The sequence below is a fragment of the Gymnogyps californianus genome, chromosome 29 (genome assembly GCF_018139145.2).
Source record: "Gymnogyps californianus isolate 813 chromosome 29, ASM1813914v2, whole genome shotgun sequence".
NCBI lineage: Eukaryota > Metazoa > Chordata > Aves > Accipitriformes > Cathartidae > Gymnogyps > Gymnogyps californianus.
Genome location: NC_059499.1, coordinates 1,263,855 through 1,290,870, shown reverse-complemented (window position 1 = coordinate 1,290,870; position 27,016 = coordinate 1,263,855). Strand labels below are relative to the sequence as shown.

General features: G+C 48.4%; 2 protein-coding genes across 2 annotated transcripts; one reads left to right on the top strand and one right to left on the bottom strand.

Annotated features, from left to right (window-relative positions):
- Positions 1–6,106: 6,106 nt before the first annotated feature.
- LOC127027014 (keratin-associated protein 10-4-like) lies at positions 6,107–10,594 on the bottom strand. The gene is made up of 3 exons (XM_050912369.1): positions 10,548–10,594; positions 7,312–8,755; positions 6,107–7,131 (listed from the first exon to the last, which is right to left on the bottom strand). Exons 1-3 carry the CDS (start codon positions 10,591–10,593, stop codon positions 6,504–6,506), a joined length of 2,118 nt encoding a protein of 705 aa, XP_050768326.1. The 5' UTR covers position 10,594; the 3' UTR covers positions 6,107–6,503.
- A 13,977-nt stretch (positions 10,595–24,571) lies between these two features.
- LOC127027047 (repetin-like) lies at positions 24,572–26,269 on the top strand. Its single transcript, XM_050912424.1, has 3 exons — positions 24,572–24,709; positions 25,064–25,379; positions 25,515–26,269. Exons 1-3 carry the CDS (start codon positions 24,572–24,574, stop codon positions 26,267–26,269), a joined length of 1,209 nt encoding a protein of 402 aa, XP_050768381.1.
- Positions 26,270–27,016: the final 747 nt, after the last annotated feature.

Below are 27,016 nucleotides of genomic sequence, written 5' to 3'. Positions count from 1 at the left end.
CCTTCTGAGGTGCTGGTAAAGCTAAAGACAAAGATAAAGAGAGAGATACAAAATCAGGACACTCATCCTTTCTTCTTGAGCCACAATTCACAACCTGAGCTCTTGAAACATATATAGCAGTTAGCTGTTGGACTGAGAAAAGGACTGTTAGAAAAAATTGCATGTGAGAATGATTTCTGGATTCAGACATATGCAACTAACACTGCCAGATTATTCCTTCCTTTCTTGGGAACCTGCAAGCATCTCTATTAGAAAGACTAGAGCCATAAACCCTGAGTTTTATAGAATTGCCCACAGTTAAACTTTGTAGAAGCCATAACATGAAAATAGTTCATTTCCTTATTTTCTTAATTAAATCAGCAGATGTTCCAGGGCCCATCTTTTGCTTATCATTTCTTCAGTTCCTCACGCACACCACAGAGCACGTTCCCCTTTGTGTAGACATTGAGCTGCTAATGCCCAAGGATAAAGCCGGAAGACCACAAATTCAGACGCTATCCCAAATCCTCTGGCTGTATATCATGATATGTCATTGGAGTTGTATCAAAATTAATGGGCTCATCCTTTCCTAAGAAAAGGGTAGGCCCAGAGGTTGCAGCTCCTATTTCCAATTCATTTCCTCATCTTGACTGCTCCCAGATGTCTCCTGCAGCTTTGCCCTCAGGTATTCTGCAGCTTCCTTCTTCCAGAGAATGCTTCTTCCCACCCATCTCTTTTGAAGTCCCAAGACTTACTCTGCAACATCCACTAATTTATTTAATTTCCAGACTTAATGAGGTATGAAAAAATTAACGAAGATAGAATACGAAGGAGGATGAGAGACAGTCACAGTTTCTGAAGAGGTGACAGGACATTTGCAAGCTACTTAAGGAAGAGCAAACTCTAAATAAGAGTCGAACATCCTCTCCCCCATTCCAGGACAAATCCTGGAACAGAAACACCAGAAGCAAAGCTCTCCTGTGATCAGTAATATATCCTCTTGACCAGAACAACCGAGTAACACAGCCATCGCATTATTCCCTGATAAATCCAAGAAAGACTTACCAGTTCACCAGTGCAGGTGAGTGAGGGAGAAGTCAAATGAACTGGTGTGAGCATCAAAATGCAAACCTTTTTATATGGCTTGCATGGCATCATGTCCGGAAACAAGGGAGCCCAGGGGTATGGACACCTGACCACTAAATACCTGAACAGGCTCCACCTATACATGCTTTACATATTTGGTTACATCCTAATTTTTGATGGAAACCCTCTTCCAGGAAAAACACGTGATCCTGAGCAGATTCTGCTTCCACCTAATACCCGAGTCATGTGGTTCCCAACGGGAATGACGCACTAACTAAAAAAAATCAGGTACCAAATTAATTGCTTTTCAAAAAAGATTTAATATGCATGGATATTTTCATCTCCTTATTTCCATAAGTGTCTGAATGATATCTTAGGGGGTTTTTCAATGCAGTAAGAATGGATAGCTATTATTAGGGAAGATGGCTGATTGATCTGATTTACTATGAGAAACATCATGTCCTAATTCTCATGGTAAGAAACAGCTAATCATACAGTGGGCCACCAGTGCTTCCACAAACTGTTGAGGTATCTGTTTCTCTAATAGCTTTTTAACCATTAAATACACCCAACCCATTCCTCTCCACCCTCTATTAACAGCGTTCATGCTTGGCAATGCCAATGGGGACGCAACTCCAGTTACCTTGAGGACCTCTTCAAGCCATTCAGGGCAAAGTAAAGGGGCATTCGTTTTAAAGGCATTTTTCACAGCCAGAGCAGTGTAAAAGGTTTCAGTTTAAGTGGGATTTAGGCCCAGGACTCCATATTAGCATATTGAAGCCTTTTGCTATCGTGATATCTCACTCAGCTCCACAGCACAGAAAATCTTTATTTCTCTGAGATATTTCAATCACAGAGGTGGAATGTGATCATCAGACTACATTAGGTGACCAAATTCCCCAATGAAATCATCTACACAAATGCCACATGAGCAAAAAAAGAAAAACCCAACCCATTCAGCATGAGCAGTGCATCCTGTTTACACTGGAAACCTGCTGGAGAATTGCAGGCATCGGCACTGGTTCCTTTCTAGCATTTACATGGGGAAACTGGAATTCCTGTCCTAAGCCCATGTGAGCTGATGGATTTGCACTGCTCTTGACATCCTCCCAGCAGCACCATATGGTTCATTCAGTCTTTCCACTCCTCTTCCTTTGCTGGACAGACTCAGTGCGTCATGTGCAGTTTCTCCCCCCGAGGCTCATACTGCTGCACCGGCGGCTTTTATAGATGATAGGAAGAAATAGGGACTTGTACCGTATGGTTTGCTTGTCTTAGACATCTGCTTCAGGGTGAGGAGAAACACCCATGACCACATTAAATAGACCCTGCAGACTGTAAAACGAACAGAGAGCAACTAGCTCAGATTTAGGTGTCTAATATTTTGACAGATTAATCTCTCCCCATCTTCTCCTCCTAGAGCTAACCCTGCTGGGTGACGCTGAGCAAGCAACTGTCCTCCCGTGCTTTTAGGTCCCCTCACAGCAGCAGCTTCCAACACCGATCTTGCTGAGGAGTTTCTCATAGTCCAGTTTGTACAGTTCTTCATGCTTTCCTAGGGCTCCACGTTCAGCTCTAAAACCAATGCTGAGGACCGGTCCTACGTCTCCTTTTCTATAGTGGGTTATTGTATACCCTATTGTTATATTTGATTAGCAAGAAATTGTAACGACTTCTAAGAGAAATAGACATTTTAGGAGATATAAATTGATCTGCATTTGTAATATGTGGGAACATCAGAGGGCTGCATTATTATTCTTAATTGACACTTATTTGTGGATTTCTGTTATATTTATGAGCAATTTGGTCATTTGACTACTCACATTAACTTCAGTGAGTCAGGACCCCACAGCAACATCCTTTCGTGGCCATCCTCCTTTGGCAAAAGAGCTGAAAAGAAGTGATTTTTCCAAATCTGACACTTCTGGGATCTATTTAATTAAATGGCATATGTTAAGGTCTCTTGCAGAAGCAGAGGCTGGTGTGATGGATAGCAGTTTGATGAAAAAAGCACGACAGAGCGCAAACCTGAACCAGAAGAGGCTCCTGGAGCCCAGGAGGAGACAGAGTCCCCTACCCAGAGGTTCGTCTGGTGCTGCAGAAGAGAAGCCCCCTGAGCACTGTATTCTGGTGCTCAGGAGAATATTTCGGAAAAACTCAGTAAAAAAGAACATAGTCAACACTTTTGGCTCCAAATAATCCAAGAGAGACTTCATATTTCACCATCAGAGCTACAAAGATGGAGGCACATCAAGATTAGAGCCATTTTCCTACAACTATAAAAAATTTCCCTGCAGGCATGAAATACCGTATGGTCACGGAGACATGATTGTTAACATAAATACAAAACTTCAGGATGTGCAGATGTCATGATTTTTGATGGAAACATCTCAAACGGAAATTTTTCCCTGTGCAGCTGTTTGGATATGCACCATTTGGGGCTGCTCAGCTGGATTTCTGCTAGAAAAAAACCTATTTCATAAACTGCTGAACACTTTGCTTTAAAAATATGATACCTCTGGATTTCTTTGCGTCCCTTGGCTTACCTAAAAGCCTCCTAAGTAAGCTTTCTTCCTCTGTGGCATCCAGCGCTGGTCGGCATCAGGGATTTCATTTTGTTTATGTGCAGCATCCCATATAGTACACTACCCACATTTTGGTGAGGAAAGCATTTTTGTAGAAATCGAGGATTCTCCCCATATTCTCAGCATGCCAAGGCCTTCCCAGCCCACTCTCCTGCACTCTGTTGCAATTAAATCTTAAAGTCTGGGGCTTCATTACACCCGACTTTCCCGTCTCATCGTTCCCTACCACGACGACCCGGGGAAGGTGCGAGGATGTGATCCAGCACCGAGGGCAGCTTCCAGGTGGGGCTGCTCTCCAGGCTGCTGGTCCATCGCTCCGGCTTTGGAAATCGTCACATAGCTGAGATGCCAGGAGGCTGAGTGTAGAATGCAATTAGCCTCACATGAAAACAAGTAGCTTGTCTAGTCTGTGCCCTAGGGACTATTTGATCAAGTAATTAGATCATTACTTCTGGGGCTGAGAGGAACCCAAATACGGAACCCAAATACCCTATCCGCCTCTTTTCCTGTTTACTCAGGAAGGTGAGTGCTCCATGAAGAATCATAAGTGAGCATCTGAATGCAAATCTGAAAAAGAGGAGCTAGCTGTGCTTATGAAAATATACTTCATCTGGTTTATCTTTTGCCTTCTGACTATTGCAGATATTTGCTTTGGTTTTCCCAATATTTTAGAGTGGGAATCTAGCTGTCCTTCGGATTTTTTACATTTCTGAATAAAACTGTGTCCTGATCTCTGAGGAACACATTTTAGAGCTCAGAGCACATTGCCTGACAGAGCGAGAACTGTGGGCCTACTACAGTTGATTATGTTGAACAGCAATTTTCTCCCTAACTGTTATAAGTTTCATAGATGTAGTATAAACATTCAGGTGTTCAGGGAGAAAGGATCTCTGTTTCTCTTCCTACGGCACAATCCTGTGATGTTCACCTGGAGATGAAGTGTCTGCTCTCTGCTAATGGTCTCAGCCTTTTAAAATCTGAATTTCTATGTTCATATGAAGGATTAAATATAGTGCAAGCATCATGCCATCAGAAGGATGCTATAGAGAAATAGTTTAAGGGAAAATCTTATCTGAATGCCATTTTTTCCACCTACAGTTTCTTATTTCCCAGAAGATTGTTCCATGTGATTTGGGAGCAGAAGCAAAGGAAACTGTTGCTTGCACAGAACCTTTTAATGAGTTTCAAAGGAGTTTTGGAGTCAAATCAGACCTCCACAGAGAGGTGATTAGGAAGCCTCAATTAGTTTGGTATTTCTATTGTGTACCATTTGTGCTTAGGTAATGCCTAGAGCACTTGCCGAAGTCCAGACACCCGCTGTGGTGAGTGCTATACAACCGGTGGCGACAGCCAGGGTCTGCCACAACCTGTTGAGAGACGAGAACGGAAACAGGAGAGCTGTGAGGGTGGAATGATTTGTGCGAGGCCAGATCTCCCCAACCTGCGTGCAATGTCACGTGCATTGGGTATGATTTATCATGTCCCACTATTGGTCGGACTCCTCTCCTAGAAAAAGTGAGACAGTGATAATTGCAGGTTAGTCACCAGCCATGCATCCTGGGGCACCTTTAAAGAACGAGCCAGTGGGTGCTCACAGACAGAGCTGCGGCCATGTCTGCTGCTTCAGCAGCTGGGCTGCCTTCCCCCGCAGTTTGCCTCTCCATCTCTCCTCCCTTCAGCAGTTGCTGCTAAGCCCCATCCCACTCTGCACCATCTCTGCTCTGGAAACCTGCAGAGCACTACTCTTGGCCTGTGTAACAGGGTGACTTTGAGTCCCTGAGGACGTTGCTTTACTCCTGGGCGAGCAATTTGCAAACACATTTGGTGCTAAGGAGGAAGCACTGGGATCCTGTTAGAAGGTATTCATGGAGGGTTACCAAAATTGTCCAAGACACCTTGCTAATACTAATAACGTTTCTGCAGAATTCAGCAGTGACTGAATCCATGTCGATCTCCCTAACTGATGAGGCTTGCCCGATTGCCACCAGAGACAAGGAAACAGAGGTTTGCAAAAAGCAAAAAGTTGAGATAGGACCTCTTACACACGGGTGACAAAGTCACGAGGCACAGACTCCCAGACCTGCTCATCTTCCCCTTGTTAGTGGCTTATTTACTCATTGCTCATAATGGAACATTTCATTTCTGCCTGCGGGATGCAGACACAGCTGGCCCTGACCTCCTCCAGCTTCGGAGGAGCACTTGGCTGGGTTTTCAAAGTCTTTTCAAAACCATGGGAGAGTGGTGCTTCCTCATGACGTACAGCACCCCCTCTCCCAGCAATGATCTGGGATATCCCAGATGAGTCCCAGGTCTCTGGCTATTGCCTTAGACCTTCCCATGCATTCTAGCAGGAGCTGCCACTCTACAGAGATCAGGCTTTTAGGAAGAAATTAAAAGGAGAAAGTGTGAGTCTGGGGGAACGCAAAAGCGAAGGAAACACTTGCAGACAGCTGATGTCAAGATAATTTTTTTTTTATTGCTTCATACAAGAAAAGGAGAAGATGGCAAGAAAGAACAAACAGGGAAATTCCTCCATCCACATCAGTGCAAAGAATTACAGAATCTCTCCCAGGCAATATTCCTGGGGGCACAAAATCAATTAGTTAGATGTTACAAGGAAAGGCATTGTTCTTGAGGTAAATATAGCAGAAATTATGCAGAATGTAGGGAAAACCATTTGAGGATCTACTCTTCCTAGGACAGAAAGGGCACTAGGAAAGCAAAGATGTGAGGAAGACTTCGGCAAGTTCAGCGATCTGCAAACCATTTTCATTCCTTAGCCTTTGGAGACTCCACAGGGCAATGGCACTGCAGAGTGGGGTCCCCGTGTGGCTCCCACCCACATGCAGCCCCTCAAGGAGCCATGCATTTACGACAGCGGACATCTGCACATGTGATGGAGCAGCACTGGCCACAGGTAGAGGTGCATACACCCGTGCACTGGGGGGTGGCTTGTGTAACACAGGCAGTGGGACAGGAATCCACACACTTCGTAACAGCCTGAACGCCCCCACAGCAGGGATCCACGCATGTGGTGGTGCACTTGGTCACTTCCTTGCAGCAGGGATCCACGCACGTGGTGGTGCATTCGCTCACACCTCCACAGCACGGATCCACGCACGTGGTGGTGCACTTGGTCACTTCCTTGCAGCAAGGATCCACGCACGTGGTGGTACACTTGGTCACTTCCTTGCAGCACGGATCCACGCACGTGGTGGTGCACTTGGTCACTTCCTTGCAGCACGGATCCACGCACGTGGTGGTGCATTCACTCACACCTCCACAGCACGGATCCACGCATGTGGTGGTGCACTTGGTCACTTCCTTGCAGCAGGGATCCACGCACGTGGTGGTGCACTTGGTCACTTCCTTGCAGCAGGGATCCACGCATGTGGTGGTGCATTCACTCACACCTCCACAGCACGGATCCACGCACGTGGTGGTGCACTTGGTCACTTCCCTGCAGCAGGGATCCACGCATCTGGTGACGCACTTGGACGTTCGCCCACAGCATGGCTCCACACACCTAGTAGCGCATCTGGTCACATGTCCACAGCAAGGATCCACACACCTGGTAGTGCACTTGGTCACTCCTCCACAGCATGGAGCCACACATGTGGTGGCACACTTCGGCACTCCTCCACAGCAGGGATCCACACACCTGGTGGTGCATTTGGTCACTCTGCCGCAGCAGGGATGCACACACTTAGTAGTGCACCTGGTGACATCTCCACAGCATGGATCTATGCACCTGGTGGTGCATCTGGTCACTTCCCCACAGCAGGGATCCACACACTTAGAGGTGCATCTGGTGACACATCCACAGCAGGGATCCACACACCTGGTGGTGCATCTGGTCACTTCCCCACAGCAGGGATCCACACACTTAGAGGTGCATCTGGTCACAGCTCCACAGCAGGGATCCACACATCTGGTAGTGCACTTGGTCACTTCACTACAGCAGGGATCTATGCACCTGGTGGTGCACTTGGTCACTCTGTCACAGCATGGATCCACACACCTGGTGTTGCATCTGGTGACACCTCCACAACATGGATCAACGCATGTGGTGGTGCATTTGGTCACTTTGCTGCAGCATGGTTCCACGCACGTGGTGGCACATCTGGTCACAGGTCCACAGCATGGATCCACACATCTGGTGGTGCACTTGGTCACTTCCCTGCAGCAGGGATCCACACACGTGGTGGTGCACTTGGTCACTTCCTTGCAGCAGGGATCCACACATGTGGTGGTGCACTTGGTCACTTCCTTGCAGCACGGATCCACACACGTGGTGGTGCACTTGGACACCTCCCTACAGCATGGATCTACGCATGTGGTGGTGCACTTGGTCACTTCCTTGCAGCAGGGATCCACGCATGTGGTGGTGCACTTGGACACCTCCCTACAGCATGGATCTACGCACGTGGTGGTGCACTTGGTCACTTCCTTGCAGCAGGGATCCACGCACGTGGTGGTGCACTTGGTCACTTCCTTGCAGCACGGATCCACGCATGTGGTGGTGCACTTGGACACCTCCCTACAGCATGGATCTACGCATGTGGTGGTGCACTTGGTCACTTCCTTGCAGCAGGGATCCACGCATGTGGTGGTGCACTTGGACACCTCCCTACAGCATGGATCTACGCATGTGGTGGTGCACTTGGTCACTTCCCTGCAGCAGGGATCCACGCACGTGGTGCTGCACTTGGTCACCTCCTCACAGCACGAATCTTGGCATGTTGTGGTGCACTCGGTCACTTTGCAGCAGCATGGGTCCACACGTGTGGTGGTGCACTTGGTCACTTCCTCACAGCGCGGAGGCACACACCTGGTGACTCCGAGGCAGCATGGATCCACACATCCGGCAGTCTGTGTCACACCAAGATTACCCAGGTTCACGTAAGTGGTGGTGCCCTGAGGAATCCTAGCGTAGCAGCAGGGATCCACACATGGAGGCAAGCACTGGATGTTACAGACAGCACCACAGGGATCCACGCATCTTTTCACGGGAAAACTCTTCACCAAGATGGTGGGAGGTGGAAGGCAGAGCTGTCTTATTTGGCAATCATTTTGGCAACACATCTTTGAGGGAGGGGTAACGTCTGCAAGCAGGAAAGGAATATACTTTGTGGAAAACAGAGACATTCACCTTTCACAAGGCTATTTTATACACTGATCTAAACTATACTTTTTCCAGTGGAATACTGAACAACACACTGGGAAAAGAGCCTGAAATCCATAGCAGGGCACTAACTCCACATGAAAGCATTTTAGACAAGTTTGTAGCTACTGGCTGCACGTACATTTCAAACAACTTCTTCTCAAAACAGGAAAGAAAAGTGGTGTTATTTGGACTCAGCTAGATTATATTGCAGGGTCTGAAATCATGACAGCCCCCACCTGCCCACAGCTCCCCTTGGTTTGGGATTAACTCTTTGACATTACTTCCCTATTTCCACTCGAAAAGGAGACTACTAGGCTTCTGATAGTGCCCTGTCCACACGCAGGTCCTCAGCTAGAGGACATGAGTGGAGGCTTCATGCCGGAAAACTTCCCACAAGGAATGGATCTGCTGATGCTCACAGTGCAGCTGCTTTCCCACCTCTCCCACAGAAGTCCTCCTAGCTCTTCTCATCCAGACTTCCTTCCAGGCATTGCTTACCCTTGCAGCCTGCAAGTCTCCACTTCTTATCTTCCCTCCCACTTTTTTCCTTTGAAGTCCTAGCCTTGCCTTTTGATCTCTCTCAAACCCAATAATTTCCTGGTTAAAACAGGGTAGCAATGTCATTGGGGAAAGAGAGAGGTTAGTCCACTCTCAACTACCCTGAGACGCATCTTGATGGAGAAAGCACAGCAATTGCAAAACATCATACTGCAAATAAAGACTGGTAGAAGATGGAATGAATATTTACCCTTAGCTCAGCTGCTTGGTAAGTACCATACACAAATCTCGCTAAGCAGAAGCACTCGTAAGCCTTCTAACTTGCTTCTGCAGATAATATTTAAAAATTAAATAACCCCAGCCACTACACTACTTCCCAGTAAGCCAAGAGAGACTTACCCAATTCACCAGCAGCAACTAGCAAACGAAACCAAAATGGTTTGAGAAACACTACAATATGAATCCTTTTATATGATTTCAGTGTCCGTGTCTCCGGAAGTGAGACACCTCAGGGGTATGGAAACAAAATTTTTAATAATCCAGACCTGCTCCACCTCCAATGCTTAAATTACTTGCTTACATTATAATTTTTAATGAAACCTAGCCACTGAGGTGGTACATGCGACACTATGACTGCTGCCTGCAAGCCTGAATTCCTGATCCACGTATTTTCTGTGGGGGATGGGGAACAAAGAACGGATGATACAGCCTGGAAACAATCCCCCTTGGGATTAAACTTTGTTTTGACAAAAGTTAAGTTGGTACATTTTCTTGCACCTTCCCCTGAGACAGCCGTACAGACCAGGATTACAGATGGGATAGGACTCTGTAAGCGGCTTTGTTCTGCTCTACTGTACAAGTCTGCTTGCTCTTACTAGCACACAGTATCCCTCCTACTGGGAATTTTATTCCCAATAATCTGGTTAGAATTTCCCTTGTTGCAACTTGCAGTCATTGCCTCTCACCCTGTCTCTGGGCACCTCTGAGAAGAGCCTCTCGATTAATACCTTTTAGATAGCTGAAAGGGGCCCCAGGATCTCCCCTAAGTCTTCTCCTTTCTAGTGTCCTTCAGCCTCTCCCCATCCATCATGTCCTCAAGGCCCCTGGACCATCTTGGTGGTCTCCGCTGGACTCGTTCCAGTTTGTTGGAGACTGTCTTGCACTGTGGGCCCCAAATCGGACACAGCATCCAGATGTGGTCTCACATGGGCCAGACAGAGGGGAGCACTCACCTCCCTGTAGCCGTAGGTATATGCTGGAGAGTGCAGCCCGGTACATGGGAGCACCCAAGTTTTCCGGGCAGCTTCATAACATCTATGCTCCTCAACCAAGTGCAGTACGCCAGCATAACCAAAATCTGTTATGATTTTGGCATTTAGGCAGCCAGGGAAGGCTTCACACTGTGTTAAGATCTTCAACATCACTTAGGGTCCTTCCAGGACTTCTCCTGTGGTGGCCCATCTCTATGTAGTGACGCTCCAGGGTGACAAACCATCTGTGTTTGGTGCTCTGACCACAGCATCCGTGGTAGCGGCCCTTTTTGGTTTGTTGTGCACATTTCTATCGTATAGCAGGCTAAACCGAGACTGAGATACACCGTTGACAAAAGAGAGCAAACTGTGCATGACTGCCGCAGCATGGAGTCGCCGCTTTATGCCTGCCGCAACTGTGGTCAAGTGAAGACGTTCTCGTCTGAAAATCCCTCGTTATAAGACAGAAGGGACAGCCAACAAGTGCATTGCCTGCGAGAGATCAAAGACTCTGAAACTGCCTTCCCTGCTCACTCCAAACCAGCCTTAAGTCACTTGGTGACACAAGCATCAAACCAGTATTATTTGCATGCAGAGATGAGGGTATATACCATCCGGAGACGAAGGTGTGTTCTTGTGTCTGAATGCTATTCTCCCTTTAAATGTGGGTGTCCATGCTGCTGAGCACGGTGGTGTCCAAGGCAGTGGCTTTTGGTTATTTAAGTTGAAATAAATAAATCTGGGATGCGTGACCAGTTGGGTTGCCAGTTCGCTGCTGACCACAGTGATTTGAATTAAACCTTAGTATAATTCAGCTGACTTTGGTAAACCAGTGGGCTGAAGGGAACAGGGTGGTGGTCACTCCTCCTGTCATCCATCTGCTCTTCAGGGGTGTACCTGCATGAGGATAAAGGCAACATCATGGCGATGGAGTAGTGTTATGTTATTTGAGTCAGAGCTTTAGGAGAAAATGCAAAACATCACGAGACTAGTGATGATATGAGTTTCCAGGACACTGCCACCAGCAGCACCACATCTGAACAGGACAGTGGCAGTGACAGAAGGAGGTCAGATGTGGCTAAAAATAAAAGAATCCCCCAGATCCCACATCCCATCCTGTCTTTAATGGCCGCATGATGTGTTGGGCTGGAGGATGTTTTACCGTCACAGAAAAACTGACCAATGACTGGCCGACTATTTGAGAGCAAGCTGAGAGTCCATTCATTTCCCAAATTCTTCTCTGGCGTCAGCCCCGCTGAAAGGACACGTGAATTCGCAAGCCATCTTTGCTCACTCGAGGTTATGCTACAGCCACGGAAATAGCCGGTTTCCATTAAAAATAATTAGTCAAATTATCCATCATAGGGCAGAGGCGGAGCAGGTCTGGGTTAGCAAAGGGTAGCTTGTCTGTGTGCCTGGGGCACCCCATCTCCGGAGGACAGGCTTTTGAATATACAAGGCAGATCCCGAGGTTAAAGTTGCCGTGTCTGCTCGCCGTCTTTATTTGCTGATACTGAGCTGGGTAAGTATCTTTGGGATTGTACGGATCTAAGCCTATTGCTGGTGTTAATTTTCTACTATGTGCTGAAATAGATTACTGTACCAGCTGTGTAGGGGAAATTGTTTATTGGCTCTCACACCTCCTTGGTGATAAGGGTTTGAAAGAGTAATAATCTTCTTCCTTCACACTTACTTTGCTGTAATTCCCATGGATGCTCTGCAAAATGCTTCCTGTTATCTCAGCACTGGATTTAGAGGGATAAAACACCATCTTGCTCACTGAGCGCCTACACGGCAGGCAGGAGCTGAAACTGCTGTGCATGTAGTTATCATCTAAGCGGTGAAGTGACTGCGGCATCGTGTACGGCAGCGGCCAAGGTCCCAGGTAAGAGTGCCTAGCCTCACGGTAAACCTGAATAACTATGTCTTTCTTTTACCTGTCTAGCCTGTTGCTGCTTTTAGCCATGGTAAAGGTAGGACAGTGATAGCTGCGCCTCTTGCAGCTGCTGCGAGACGGGTATTCTCCTGCAAGGGAGTTTCAGGACGAGGAGAAAATGTCTGGAAAAGAGAGAGGAGATTAACTTGAAGTTTATAAACTTGCTGAAAATGCTAATCAAATCCACTGCTATCTGCACAAGAAAATGCTGCTAGGGTGAAACTGTTTGGCTGAAAACAGATTTTAATAAGAAAAGCCGAGTTTGGAAGTTTATACAGAAAAACAGAAAGACCAAACTTCTTTTCATAAGGAGTTGTTGCAGAATTTGGAAAATAAAAAAAAAAAAAAAAAACCAAAAAACCAGCAAATTTTCTCTCTATTCCTTATTTCATGAATAAATCGTGGCACAAACAGCAACCATCTTGCTGAAGAATTCACCAGCCAAGAAAATGAAGTGTCTGATGCTTTGGGTTAGCAGACACCAAATCGCTTTTTTTCTTTCAGGCTTGCCTGCAGTGCAGAAAGATGACTTCCCAGTGCAAGCTGCCCTGCCTGCCCCCTTCTGCCTGCACGGGGGAGGCCGTGCACACCGACGCTTGCCCATCACATTGTGCCGTGGTGGAGCTGGATGCCTGCCCTGTGCAGGACATGCACCCCTGTCCTGAGCAGACTTTCCAGGTGGACCCCTGCCCGTGTCAGGGTGCAGCCACCTGCCTGGATGCTTGCCCTCAGGTTGGGCCCCCCTGCCCACCTCCTGCTGTCCCCGTGCCCGGGGACGCCTGCTGCCCTGAGCACACAGCTGCCTGGGACTCCTGCGCACCTCCATGCGTGGGTGCCTGCGTGTGCCCAGCGGTGATCCCCTGTGACCCCCCTCAAAGCAAGGGAGGGGCCAGCTTCCCGTTCGAGCCTGCAGCCTCGCCAGTGGAGCCCTGCACCCCTGAGACAGTTGGGACGTGTGTGGAAACCTTCCCCCTCCAGCATGCAATCTCGCTAGTGGATCCCTGCATCCCTGAGACAGCTGGGACCTGCGGGGAAACCTTCCTCGTGCAGCACCCAACCTCAGCAATGGATCCCTGCACCCTCGAGACAGTTGGGACCTGTGTGAAGACCTTCCCCCTCCAGCACACAATCCCGACGGTAGAGCTTTGCCCCCCTGACACAGCCGGGACATGCGTGGAGACCTCCCCCCTCCAGCAAGCAATCTTACCAGTGGAGCCTTGCATCCCCAAGACAGTTGGGACCTGCATGGAAAACAACCCCTTGCAGCAACCAGTCTCAACTGTGGAGCCCTGCACCCTCGAGGTGCTCGAGATCCAGACGGAGGAGCCCTGCTGTGCTCAGGGTGCGATCACAGGTGATCCCTGCCTCGATCAGTGCTCGGTTACATGTGTGGATCCCTGCACATCCCAAAGCGTGATTTGTACGGAGCCATGCACGTCCCAGAGCGCCGCCGAACCCACGGGGACATGCACACCCCAGGGCACTGGAGGACCCGCAGACACCAGCTCTACCAAAGGCACGGCCAAGGGTGCCGGCGCCCGCCCGTCCCCACGAGCACCCTTCCGCCTGAACACCCGCACCGCCGCCATCGTGGAGCGGTGCCTTTCCAGGTGTCAAAACTGGCTGCGAGGCAAGAAATAATGCAATAAGATAGGCATCAGTGGGCACACGGTAAAGAAGAGGTTTCCCTGCATAAATGAGACGTCCTCTGGTGAGTCTCTTGGTTTCTCATATGTAACAAGAGAGAAAATTGCTTCATGTTAAATAAAAAATACTTTTCAATCACCTGTTAATTATGGCTCTTATTTTTATTGCCTAATGTTAACTGCAATAATAATGGCAAAAGTGCAATGCAAATATTAATTGCGTTCATAGAGACCCATTTCATCATCTTCAGCCTTTTTACTTCCCACCTACAAACAACTATTTTCATAGTCTGTCTTAAATTCAGTTATGATTTTGCCTTTGGGTTTTCTATCCTCTTAATGGTCTTTTAGATTGAAATTATTGTAAGACTATTGAGAAAAGTAGCTCAAAGGCATCATTTTAACATAGCTTGAGAAAGGTCTTTTAAGGAGATATAAAATGACAGATGGCATTTAGGGTGAAGAAAGAGCAAACGCTGAATAGAAAGAAGTTGCAGAAAACACCAGGAGAAGAGTAATGCTGAGAAATGGGAATTTTGTTGCACAATGTCCAGTTGAAGACTGGGTAAAACTCTGTATAATTAAAAGTTTTCATCACGTAACAGCTTTCCCCAGAACCGGAGTTATATCTCTAAATAGTAGCAGCAACCTGATGCAGTAGACGGATAAAGCTTTTTAAAAGTTATAGAAAGGGGGAGAAGGATATGCCAATTATTCCTGCAGCTGCCTGCCGTGTAATTGATAGATCATCTGGCACTTCTTGCCCAGCAACCCTATCAGACTTGGTGCTAGCATCCAAGGCTCTCCGTACTCCCGGTGGCACTTGGTCACGAGCTGCTGTTTGCTGATACGGCAGTTTGCTGCCATTGCAGGAAGAGCCAATCCAGCTCAGGGCAGCCGGGAAAAATGATGAGAACCAGCCTAGGCATCCATAAACAGCTTCTCAATGAAAGCCATTTTTATTGGATTATGGCACTTTGTTTGCTGGGTCTTTAACATCCTCTGTTAGAAAGGATTTTTCTGCCTCCATACGCACATCAAATAAAATATCTGTATGTGTTAGCGCTCTCTGTGTATTTGCAAAGAGATGAAACAAGTCTTATAGTGTAGCAATAATCGCAGCTTATTGGATTGAGGGAATAAATCTTGATGAATCTGAAAAGTTTGACAGCTGTTTCCATTCTTTTCCCAGTAAATAAATCAACAGATATCATTCTCAAGACACTATGCCAGATTACCGTGCCTGAAACTACATATATCACCCATTATGTTGTAATAAGATTCTTCTGCGAGTTAGATTAGATCTGCAGTATTAGACTTTGGAAACACCTATAAATCAAACATTAGTGAAGATAGCCTATAGTAACGTAAAAATGACAACTAAAGATGAACCAGCCAAGATGATAAGCAGGGGAATACTGCTTACTGCAGTACCAAATATGCCCTTGCAAAGTCAGATAAACTCAGCTCGTTGTTACAAGACGCTCTTTTGACACCGTATTATTAGGCTGTCCTTTACAAATTGTTGTGCTCTCCCACATAATCTCAGTTACAAAAATAACTTCTCATTACACACTTGCATCGCCCTGGCTGGCGCTTCCCCTTGCAGCCCCAACATTTATGGTTATGCCAACGCACTGTGCTCCATCCCAGCACATTTGACATTCAAACACCCATCTACTGATGCTCAGAGTTTGCTGTCATCATCCTGGGTGCTTCTGAGTGCTTATCAACAACAATAAAACAAAACCTGGAGACTGAGCCATTTCCTCCACCACAGCAGCCGCTCAGCAGGCGAGGAAGTGATTTTCCTTTCCTCAAGTGTCATTAAGCTGCAGATGTTCATCAAGACCAAGGTGAAGGTGTCGTTAGCTCTTTAAAGGACTCCACAGTCCACCCAGGGCCATAAGGATGTCATGTTTTATATGAAAACTAAACCTAGAAAAACTTGTCCTTTTTGTTGAGTGCATCGACTGTAATGTCAACGAGCATTTCTTCATTCAAGCAATCTGGGGCAGAGATGGCCTTTGTGGCTGGGCTGCAGTGCCCTGATCCCAGTCCCGGGCCTGCAGTGCTGGTGGTAAAGCAGCAAAGCAGGAAGAGGAGCAGATCCAGCTAGATCCTTTCACTGGTCTGTGTTATCTGGGGATGAACTGTGGTTGCATCTCAAAACTCACGAGCAGCCTGTTCATTGCCTTCCCCCAGCTCTTCATTCCTTTGACGGTTCTCATGTTCCCCTCGCCATGATCTCCTCCCCTCACTCATCTGTCATTATTCTTGCCTTGTGACACCTCATCATCATCAGGGTGGAGTGTAATTGGTACAGCTGGAAAAGAGGCATCAAGTGTGATTGTGGCATTCCTAACATATCAGCTAGTAATTTATACCTTTCCTACATAGACGAAGGAAAGGATAAAATGCCATCCAACCTGGGTTTGGCCAAACTTTGTTTGCAAACAAAAGTCGAGGACCTCATTTCTCAGGCATGGCTGACAAGGCTGAGAGCTTGCGTACGGACATCTCAGCTGGTACTGAGATGAAGGACCATAAGCAGTACCCCAGGGCTGGTACTGCTTATTTCATGGAGCCAGGTGAGTCATTTTAGGAAGCCGATCCTTCAGAGCAGGTCAACTGCTGCGTGTCTGCACTTGTGAACAGTGCCAGTCTGGAGTCCACATTCTCCTGGCCTGAGTCACCAGCTCCAGAGGGTCTTTCAGGCACAGGGAGGAGGCAGAGAAGTCCAGTTAAAACAAGCGTCTCCCCTGCTTCACTAAAGGCAGAGAGGTCAGCACCCCTTAGCACATCCAAATAACTCTTCAAAACACACAGGAGCTGCACTAAGTGAAGCATTTAACAAAAATAACGAGTTCAGCCATTGCCACAACAGCTCTGAATTCCCTATTTCTTCATTCCATTTTTTCCCCTCTGGTTTTCAGGCTCCCATCCAGCATCTTGCTGGGTTCAGGACCTGGTGACTTTTGCCCATGGGCTGCGACTGGCTCCATTTCGAGCAGGGCACAGCTCTAAACTTCAGCACAAACGTACACACGGACAAGCAGCTTCTGAGAATGGCTGGGAGCCTGCCAAAGCCCAGCACACCTTCCTCTGTACTTGCCTTTCCAGTGTAAACAAACAGAAATGTTGCTCTTAAACAAGGCAGGCCACAGGCAGAACTGGTAGAGCCTGGTTTCCACCGTCTGTCCTGGGTCCAACCGCCTGATGAAGGGAGAACTGATTAGTTCTTTCTACTACAGCAGCATTAACCAAGTCTCTACCGATCTTCATGAAACTCGTAGAGATTTAGCATTTGTTTGAACCATGTCACTGTGTCAAATTTGCTTGCAAATAACAGGTTAGGATATTAAAAGCGGGAGCATAGAAGCTTTACTTCTTAGGAAAGCCAGGCTAAAGAAAGATGGAACCCCTATGAAAAAAAAAAAAGCAGGTGATTTCCCTGTCTGTACATCTCCCTGGAAAAAAGGAGAGGAGTGGGCAGGGCAGGCAGGAGTTGCATTCCTGGTAGCACAGTGCAGGACAAGGTGCATCAGCCTGCTTACTGCCTGGCTCTCCCCCCTGCTGCCACCCCACAAGCCTTGTGCAAGCAGCTTCCAGACCTGCACCGTTCGCCTCGTTGAATGCTGCCATACCGCTGCCAGATACGCATCCCTGCCAGGCAAGCTCCATCTTGCCCCAGAGCACCCGCTCCAGTCCTCGGCTGCCAGCCCAGCACAACGCCTTGTTCCTCCCCAGCAGCACCTTGCCCAGCCAGATCCACCACACTGCCAGCCTGGCTTTGGTGGGGTTTCTATCAGGTCATGTTTCCCAATACATCCTCTCTGCCCCCTTCCACCCTCTGCTCCAGACGACGCTCCCGTTGTTGCGGCACCGCCACCCCCGAGCACTTCTTAGTTGCTTCCTCTCCACCTGCCCTCAATGCTCCTGCGGTCACTTCTTGGTGGCCAGAGCTGCTTTTCAGGAGAGCAGAAAGCAGCTTTCCACCCCAACCAGAGAAGACACTAAACCTGAGACTTTAAGCCATTGCCCAAAATTGCAGCTTCCTCTGAAAACGAGCTAGCAAAAGGAACTGAACCTCTCCTGCTGATGTGCTGGGCAGTGAGGAAGCTAACGGGCAAAGGCACCGAAATTGTCCCCACCACCAAGGGGAGCAGCCGAAATGAGTGCAGCCCGTGACTCACTTCCACCACGGCCACAAGAGGTGACTCAGGTCTCCACCAAACCCTCAGCTTTCAAGTGGAGCAAGCTAGCAGAGACCACAACTGAGCCAACTGAACTGCCCTGTCCCATCCCAGCCCATCTCCTCCGCTGACAGCCCCGGGAGAGGGCAGCGAGCTCCATGGGCGCACGGGTGGCAGGAGCGAACTGCCGCCGCCTCCATCCATAGCCAGCGTCGCCGCACACGGCAGGAGCGATGGCTCCGAGCTCAGGATGATACAGTAGGGGAAGAAAATCAAAGAGGCGTGCTCGCAGCCATGCTGCTACACCTGCCCAGCCTCTGAGCACTACCACAAAAAGCCGGTTCATGGTCAGAGCTCTGCCTACAAGGTGATTTTCCAAAGCTAAACCCCGTGGCTGGCTCAGGGAGTGCGCCTGAGCAAGGTCTGGCTGCGGGCAGCAGACCTGACAGAGGGATGGCGTCCCAGCTGCCCACACCAAACGCGCGCAGGTGTGTCTGTGCATGCACACACTTGGCCCAGGCACCCACAGCAAGCATGCACACGTGTGAGCGTGCATGCACACACGCAGCGTCCTCTGGTGGTGTACGGCACGGGAAGGCAGGAGGACATCTCCTGCTGGAGCTTGGAGAAGTTGAAAGGCAAGGAACATACAGGCAGTGTCAAAGCTCGTTTTCTGATGACAGAGAAAAAGCAGGACTTGGAGTCTTCTGGGCTGGAGGTAACGAGTAGTAGCTGCAGGATTAATTTTGTCTTGATCTTCTGTCAGTTAACAGCATTCCGAAACATCTGGGTTGAAGGACTGCCATACAGCATGCTGTCTCACTGGGGGTCCTCCTCCTTACAGTGGGAAGCAGGTGCCTTCGGAGGGAGGTGAAATAATTCTTCATAGCAGTAAATATGAGATAATCTCATCTCACCTTCCTCCCCGCCCTATTTCCAAGTTAGGTTTAGTCTCAGTCTCTAATTGCTAAAGAGTTGCTTAGATTGAGATACAGAATTTCATACGTGCTCTCTATGCGCTGGCTAGCTACATATCATCATTTCCTTTCCTTTTCCAGACCTAGAGCTGTTTAAGTAAACTTGTGAGTTCCTTTGCACCTTCAGAAAAAAATAATTTACTCAATGATAGCTTCTATGTTTTGAATTAAAACAGCTGGCTGGGTAAGTTATGCACAAATGAAGCGCAGAAAAGTCCTTGCCTTCACAAGGAGGATCAATGGGCGAGAGGAACAGGATAACGTGAGATACCTGTGCCCCTTTGTCAGTTCTGGGGTACACATGCAAAGGAAGGGCTTAATTAACTTCTCCATAAGTATAGTTAACATATGTGTTATAACTGTCTCAAAACAAGAAAAGTATCCTCAAAAGCCTTGTTTCAGCCAAGAGATTAATTCCTAATTTTAATTGTGGGATTATTCAAATGCAGAAAGAGTCTTTGAGATATTAAAGGCATTGCTAGCTGGCTTTCAGTGCATTACCACAGGGAGACTAGAATCCAATTATCTCTGAAGAAATATGTTAAATACGCTCATTAACATGTAAAAAAGTGGAAACACGTATTAGAGAAAAGCTGATGTATTACACTTCTTAATGTCAAAATGAATTAGCAATAAAGAAGTTTGCAACAGAAATAACTTGCTGAAACGCCTAGGCAGCATAGGAAAATAAAGCATTTTATTCCAATTAGCTTAATTCCTGATAATGACAGAGATGTAGCGATAAAACTCTCTGCATAATGGGCTCCAGCCCTGGGAAAGTTTAGGAATCGTGCTTCGTGTATGGAACGCGGCAAGAAAAGGGAGGTAAGCCTGAACCTCGGTGTAAACTGCCCTCAGCTCTCAGCAGGCAAAAGAAAGAAGGAAACAACAGGAAGAAAAGGCAAAGGAGGCATGTTAGGAAGGCAATAACCACAGATAAAACCTCCGGGTCCCACGGCTGCACAGAGTGCAGGCACTAACCAGGCATTTGCTTTTTCTTCTAACCTCCCAAAGCAAGCCCCATCCATTCGAGCCCCGAAGACTTCAAGCTCTCCAAAACCCATATTTAAATGCTTTCTCACATTAAACCTTCCGTGCAGCACTTTCCCTCCTTCATCAGTGCTAACCTACACTTCTGCTCTTCCCTGCTGAGCAGGAACAATCAGAGTCATGCAGGAATAAACAGTAATTTCCTGCTTTATTTTTTGTTGAGAAACCTGACCGCTCTGACCGAACTCCCACCCCCTTGAGCCCCAGACCTTAAACACCCCCAAGTCCTAACACCCAACACCAGCTCAACACCAGTCCCTGCCATTACTGCCTGACACATGCTCATCACACACCCCCCGACTGCTGGCAATGCTTTTTCTGTGCCCCCTTTCCTCCCAATGCCTCCTTCATCTGCTTCTTCCTTTCCTCCCCATTAACCGAGGAGCTGAGCAATTTCCCAGATCCACAAGGTCTTCAGGCAGAAGAGAGGAAAATAACCCTGGGCTGTCTGAGGAGGTACCAGTTTTCTAGTTATATTTTCAAAGAAAAGAATTTTAGGTGAGATTGGTTTACCTGAAGTTTTACACATTAAAATACAGCAGGAGGAATTTAAGCATGACCTAAGTTGTAGATCTTCAGCAATCACCACGGTGGTAAAAACAGCTCCTAAATTATTTTAAAGCTCTTGCATAACCATACAGACTTAGATTTTCCACACCTTTCTTTTTTCCTGCACTTCCGACACGAATCTTGCTCCAAATGACCACGCCAAAGTCCCAGTCCTGCCGTGAGCCAGGTGTCACCTCCAGCTTCACCCAGCCCTGGTGCACATCACTCCTTCAAACCCATCCCAGTCCACAGCCCAGGGAACCGCAACTGCCCCTCGTGTGAACACGCAGACCAGAGCGCTTAGAATAGCTTTTTGCCCAAGAAACAGAAAGAAAGGTGAACTGGACAGATGTGGATAAAATTAGGCGATCAAACTGCTTAAAGGAAGCAACCAGAGAGCATTTTACCAGCAGCCTAAGCTTGAATACACACTCTGCCTATCCAGAGAAGCTGGTTTGCCCAGTACCCCAACACATTTCCCACTGGTGAGCTCAGAATCAGCAAATACACCTCAAAGATTTGTGAATATTAGTGGAGTGAGTTTGCCAAGTAAACAACGCGCTAGAGATTTGTTCCCTCCTCCGCCACACCATGCACCTTACCTCCATGCCTCCGTGGTAAATCCACCTGGGAGAGCCAGCCCCGATTAACGTGCATTTTGGCTGCTTTGAACGCAAACTCCCAAAGTTTTTATTCTTCTCTGAAGTGTAGGTGACATCACAGGGGAAGGAGCTACCCCTCCTGCCCCAAAATTTAGGCTGTGGTTCTAAATGATGCCTTTCCAGCACCAGCACGGCTTGAAGGTCTTGGGGTGCCCAGAAATCTCTAACCACATGGGGCACAGCCTTGGAGGCTGCTGGTTCCTTTTGATATTGGGTGAAAGCAGAGAAATGGGAGCTCAAGCTTTATTTCAGCCAAAGGCATCACAAGCTAATTGTATTAAGCGATTTGGCTCTGCTGGAACAGCAGTTTTCGGGGTAAAGAGCAGCACAACTACTGCTCTTCTGTTGTAGAGGAGCTCCTAGGAAGATCAGCTTCTTTCCAGACCTTTTCAGAGAGCAAGCCCTCCCAGCCCCATCCCAATCCTGTTCAAAACCCCCCAGCATCATTGCAAACCAGGTGTGAGCTTGTACAAAGCCTCCCCTCCTATTTCACAGCTCTCGAGGCAGCACCACTGAAGCTTCATGTGATTTCGTTAAGCACAAGTCTCAGAAGCACCTGCCCTCCGCTCCCTGGATTCAACATAATTCATTGCAAGCTCTGCTAAAAGTGATGTTTTTCTCTTTTCTGTTCTGCAGCACTCCTAAATTCTTCACGTATCATTTGACCCTCTAACGTTTTCTGCTTCATAAAGCATGCATGAAATCCTGTACAACATAAACCTGTTATTGTCTACAGTTGTCTACAAGAGGAGAAACCACCCTGATCAGGGTCTGGGTGGTTTGACTAGAAATAACTTCAGCAAGAACACCCTAAACACTTCTGCCTCTCTAAGGTGCCCCAGTAATTGCCCCCCACCCTCACTGCAGCTTAATGAGAAGGTTAGCAGCAAACATGCCACGTGTTAGAGGAAAGCGGTGTGTTTCCGTGCAGGTATGATAGAAAGGTTGATGGGTAGAAATAAAAGGGTACTGCCCAGGAGATCACTGCTCCTCCCCAGGCACTGCCTGCTCGGGCTGACAGAAGAGCTGCTTGATGGCACCTGGGATTAAAACTGTGATATATTAGAAATCTCTCAGTTTAAAGAAAGGGCATGGTTTCAGACAGAACCAGCCGTAGAAAAAGAAGCCCTGAGCTCAAGAGGACTCAGCACACAGCCAAAGGACAGGACAGCCTGCAAAGCCCTCCTGACCCTGCAGCCTCCCATAGTTATCCTCTCCAAGCCCTTCCATGGACACTTGTAAGAATTTCACATAAATGAAGTGGGACCCATTAACCCTCCCCTGCCAGGCACGGAGCAAGCCAGGGCATTTTCCTGAAAGTGCTTTTTTAGTACAAAGCTGGACGTATTTTATTTTCTGTGTCCAAAACACTTTGCACTTTAAAAGCCACATGGATTTCTGATATAATTTTTTTCCTGTCTTTCTTATTAACCATGTGTTGGCCAAGAAAAGGACTTCAAAAAATAGAAAGCTAAAGTGAGGACACCTAAAAGTCTTACTCAAAGTGCCTAGGAAACAACTTTCATGTCACGCTGCATTTGGAGCAGGTGGGGGGCGACAGGACAGCATAGGGAGATATAAAAATTACTTTCCTGAGCAAACAGCAATAACTGCATTTAGGTCTGTGGGGCTCCCAGTTAACCCACTGGGCCCCAGTATGGTGGCCTCACCCACAGGACACAGGGTTGCAACGTGGACTGGTGCTGGACACAGCACGAGGAGTTTAAGTCCCTCGCTTGCCGTGTGCCTCAGTTTCCCTTTCTGGTACATGGGTGATTGCAGCCCACCATGCCCACAGTCCCCAGCTGCTCGCTGGCTCTGGGACAGGCCACCTCACCCCTCTGTCCTACTCCAAGTGCCACTTGGTGGCACTGTTTGAAAAGATTTCTTTGCTTGATGCCTGCCTCCCCGTTGGGGTCCAGAAGAGGGAGTTTCTGGAAGGAATCACATTAACCTTGGCATCACCATATCCTCATTTTTCTTCCTTTGTTTTCTTTCCTCTTTATTCACCGTGCAAGCACTCCCAGGCGGTCTCCTCCCCTGTGTGTCAGTCACTGAGGATCTCCTTCTCACAAAACACGTTTGCCAAACACAAGAGTCCCGGGCGTTGCTCGGGCATCACCTTAAACTAAATCCTCCAGTGGTAAAAATAGCCTTTTCTGTTAAATTCCTCTGAAATGTGTCTGCAGGTGGGGCAAGCTTAGGAAGGATCATGCATTAGCTCCAGAGAAAAGCATCAGAGCAGAAGTTAATGAGAAAGAGACAAATGAAGACAGGGGCATGACAGTCTAATTGGGTGAGAGATGTTTCAGGTCACCCTGCTTAAGGAGTGTCTCCTCTGGAAGACGCAGGCTGCGATCCTGAACTGTATATAAGATGGCCGAGAGCTGATCTGCTCCAGATTGTGCTCCTGAAGCTCAGCGCTCCTGCTCCTCGCCCAGGTAAGCCTGGACAGACTTTTCACACTGTGGCTTTGCTACTGGCAGGAAAGCAAGAGCTTCTGGCCATGAGAATGTCCCTGGAGCTGCCACTGCTGAGCTCTCCTGAAGGAAAAAAAAAATAATAAAAGAGGTCTGGAACTACTATTCCATGGTTTGTTAGAGACGATCTCCATTCACAGCTCTGCTCTGCTCCAGAGAAAGTCAAATGGGATTTTTTTCTCTCCTCTGTTACTGTGTGTCCCCAGCCCTTCTGCTCGCACTGTCCCTCACCTCTCCAGGCATCACCTGCTGGTCCTCACACCCAGCCATCTCTGCAGCTGAGTTTCATTTTTCAGATCTGCTTTCCTGTGAGATCTTTCTTGCTCTCTTTCCCTTCCCTTATACTGTTTCAGTTTATCTGTGCCCTTCTCTGGCTCTTCTTTCTCTCTCTGCTTGTCCAGCTGTGTTGTTTAAGAGTAACTTATCTGAAAACCAAGCAAACAAAACAAACAAAAAGACGACCCTTTTTGTCTGTGTTTTTCTCGCAGGCTGCCTCAATTTTGCAGGGAGATGGCCCAGCTCCAGGAAAACATCGAGGGCATCGTTGCTGCTTTCTACATGTGCGCCGGAGGCGACGGCAACTGCAGCCCCCTGAGCAGGGAGGAGCTGAGGCAGCTCATGGAGCTGGAGTTTGCGGACGCGATGGAGGTGAGGATCCGGCCCCGCAGCCGGCGCCTGCCGCGGGGCTGCCTTCTGGCTGCAGGGCTGGGATTGGGAGTGCCGCAGGGTGGGTAAAGCCATGCACTCCCATGCGGGTGTACAGGACACCCGGCTCCCTGGGAAAGGCACAGATGCCTTCAACGCCCAGGATCTGTAGGGAAGAGGAGAGGCTGTTCATTCTCCCAGTGCCAGCAGCTTACGGAGCTCGGTGCGGGGAGCAACAGGAGCCACGGCGGGCTAGGGGCATGGGGCTGGATTCCTGCCCTGAGACTGATCAAGTGCTCCTAGAGAGATGGCACAAATGGCTCACAGGCTTTGCCAACACCATTTGTCTCTTTACAGAACCCCCAGGACCCCAAAACAGTCAAGAAGGTGCTGTGCTTCCTGGATGATGATGGCAACTGCAGGGTTGACTTCAGTGAGTTGCTCAGCCTGGTTTTCCGTGTGGCCAAGGCTTGTTACCAGCCGCTCCAGCAGCACCAAGCACCAGAAGATGGTCAAGAGCTGACAGCGCAAGAGAAGGCAGGTGGGGAGCAGCTGCCAAGGCTGCGTACAGCGGGGAGGGTCTCCCACAACCAGCAGGTCCCCGAGCAGGGTGTGAACAATCAGATCCAGGACACTGAGACACAGGACCAGGACACCCATCAAACCCAGGAGGGTGAGACATCAAAGCAGGACCCGGACACCCATCAAACCCAGGAGGGTGAGATACCACAGCAGGACCCGGACACCCATCAAACCCAGGAGGGTGAGACATCAAAGCAGGACCCAGACACCCATCAAACCCAGGAAGGTGAGACATCAAAGCAGGACCAGGACACCCATCAAACCCAGGAGGGTGAGACATCAAAGCAGGACCCAGACACCCATCAAACCCAGGAGGGTGAGATACCAGAGCAAGACCAGGACACCCATCAAACCCAGGAGGGTGAGACATCAAAGCAGGACCCAGACACCCATCAAACCCAGGAGGGTGAGACACCAGAGCAGGACCAGGACACCCATCAGGATGACAGTACTGAAGCACCAGAAGGGGATCCAGAGAGCGGTGAGATCCTGGATCTCACCCCAGAGCAGGACAAAAATACCCATAAGGCTGAAGAGTCTGAGACATCAAAACAGGACCCAAAAACCCACCAGGCCGAAGAAACTGAGGCAACAGGACAGGGTTCAAACCACCATCAGAGACCAGAGACCGAGTCAGCAGAGCAGGACCTGAATTGTCCCTCTGAGACACGAGGGAGAGACCCAAACAACAAGATCCAGGTCTGCAAGGCTCCTCGGCAGGACCCGAACCCCAGCAAGACCTGGAAGCCGCTGCCCCCACAGTGGGGTCAAAGCCCCCATTGGGATCCCGAGCCCCAAGGGATGTGCCATGACCCGGCTTGCCATCAGCTCCCTGAATCCAAGGTGCTGGAGCAGGAGCACAGCGGGGCAGAGGCTCCATCTTATCCAGCACAACAGCAGCAAGATGCTCATGACCAAAGACCACCTGCTATCGAGCAACAGCTCCTGCAGTCTCTGTATCAGTGGCCACCACAGCAGTGAAGGCTGAAACAAGCCCCCGTCTAAGTGAGGCTATTGCCCCCTGCAAGGAAGTACATTTTGCCTGGTTTTTGCATTTCTATTTGTCATGTCTTGTCCAATTCTTTATTAACCCTGGGCTTCACACCCCTGGTTTGTCCTGAGCTATGCATGACTAGAGACCTTCCCTCTTACTCTGTGTTCGGCCGCCTCTGCCTCTGTAAGCAAAGCAATAAAACTGAAGACAAAAGAGCACAGTGTCCCGGTGTGTTGCTGCAAGCATGCTCTTAGCCTAGCTCTGAGCACACAGCCAGGTTGACATGATGTGGCGCAGAGGACCTGAGCGTCCGTCCCTTGCATGACGTACGGCCAAATTGCTCAAGGGTGCAGATGGAGGGGTGGCTGCAGAGAGGCAAGGGTGTATTGGGGGTGGATAGCCTAAAGGGGCTGCTGCTCAGCTGCCTTTGCAATTTAGCCGAGGTGAATCGGTTGCTCCCCACAGGCAAGGGATGTGACATCCCTGCGAGAGATGTCTTCAGAGAGGGTACAAGTCTGGATTAACACAACCATGGCCGACCTGAACAGATCCCTCACAGCATCCATCTGCTCCGGGAGTTTTTCATGTCTGTCGTGAAAAGAATAAACAGCTGCTTAACACTGAATGGGAGGGATTTGTCCTATTTAACCTCACTTATTAATAAACTTAGAAGCAAGGAGAATGAGTAGCATGATATGAAGATCAAAAATCCCTGTTAGCTATGGAAGTCTCCA

What these genes read in the sequence shown, in the direction of transcription:
- LOC127027014 (XM_050912369.1), bottom strand. Translation starts at nt 10,593, where the DNA reads ATGTACCGGGCTGCACTCTCCAGCATATACCTACGGCTACAGGGAG. An exon ending in ATACCTACGGCTACAGGGAG is followed by an intron (nt 8,756 to 10,547) that starts GTGAGTGCTCCC and finishes TCCTGCTTGCAG; the next exon opens with ACGTTACCCCTCCCTCAAAG. An exon ending in GTGACCAAATGCACCACCAG is followed by an intron (nt 7,132 to 7,311) that starts GTGTGTGGATCC and finishes GTGCGTCACCAG; the next exon opens with ATGCGTGGATCCCTGCTGCA.
- LOC127027047 (XM_050912424.1), top strand. Translation starts at nt 24,572, where the DNA reads ATGGCCCAGCTCCAGGAAAACATCGAGGGCATCGTTGCTGCTTTCTAC. An exon ending in AGTTTGCGGACGCGATGGAG is followed by an intron (nt 24,710 to 25,063) that starts GTGAGGATCCGG and finishes GTCTCTTTACAG; the next exon opens with AACCCCCAGGACCCCAAAAC. An exon ending in CACCCATCAAACCCAGGAGG is followed by an intron (nt 25,380 to 25,514) that starts GTGAGACATCAA and finishes AAACCCAGGAAG; the next exon opens with GTGAGACATCAAAGCAGGAC.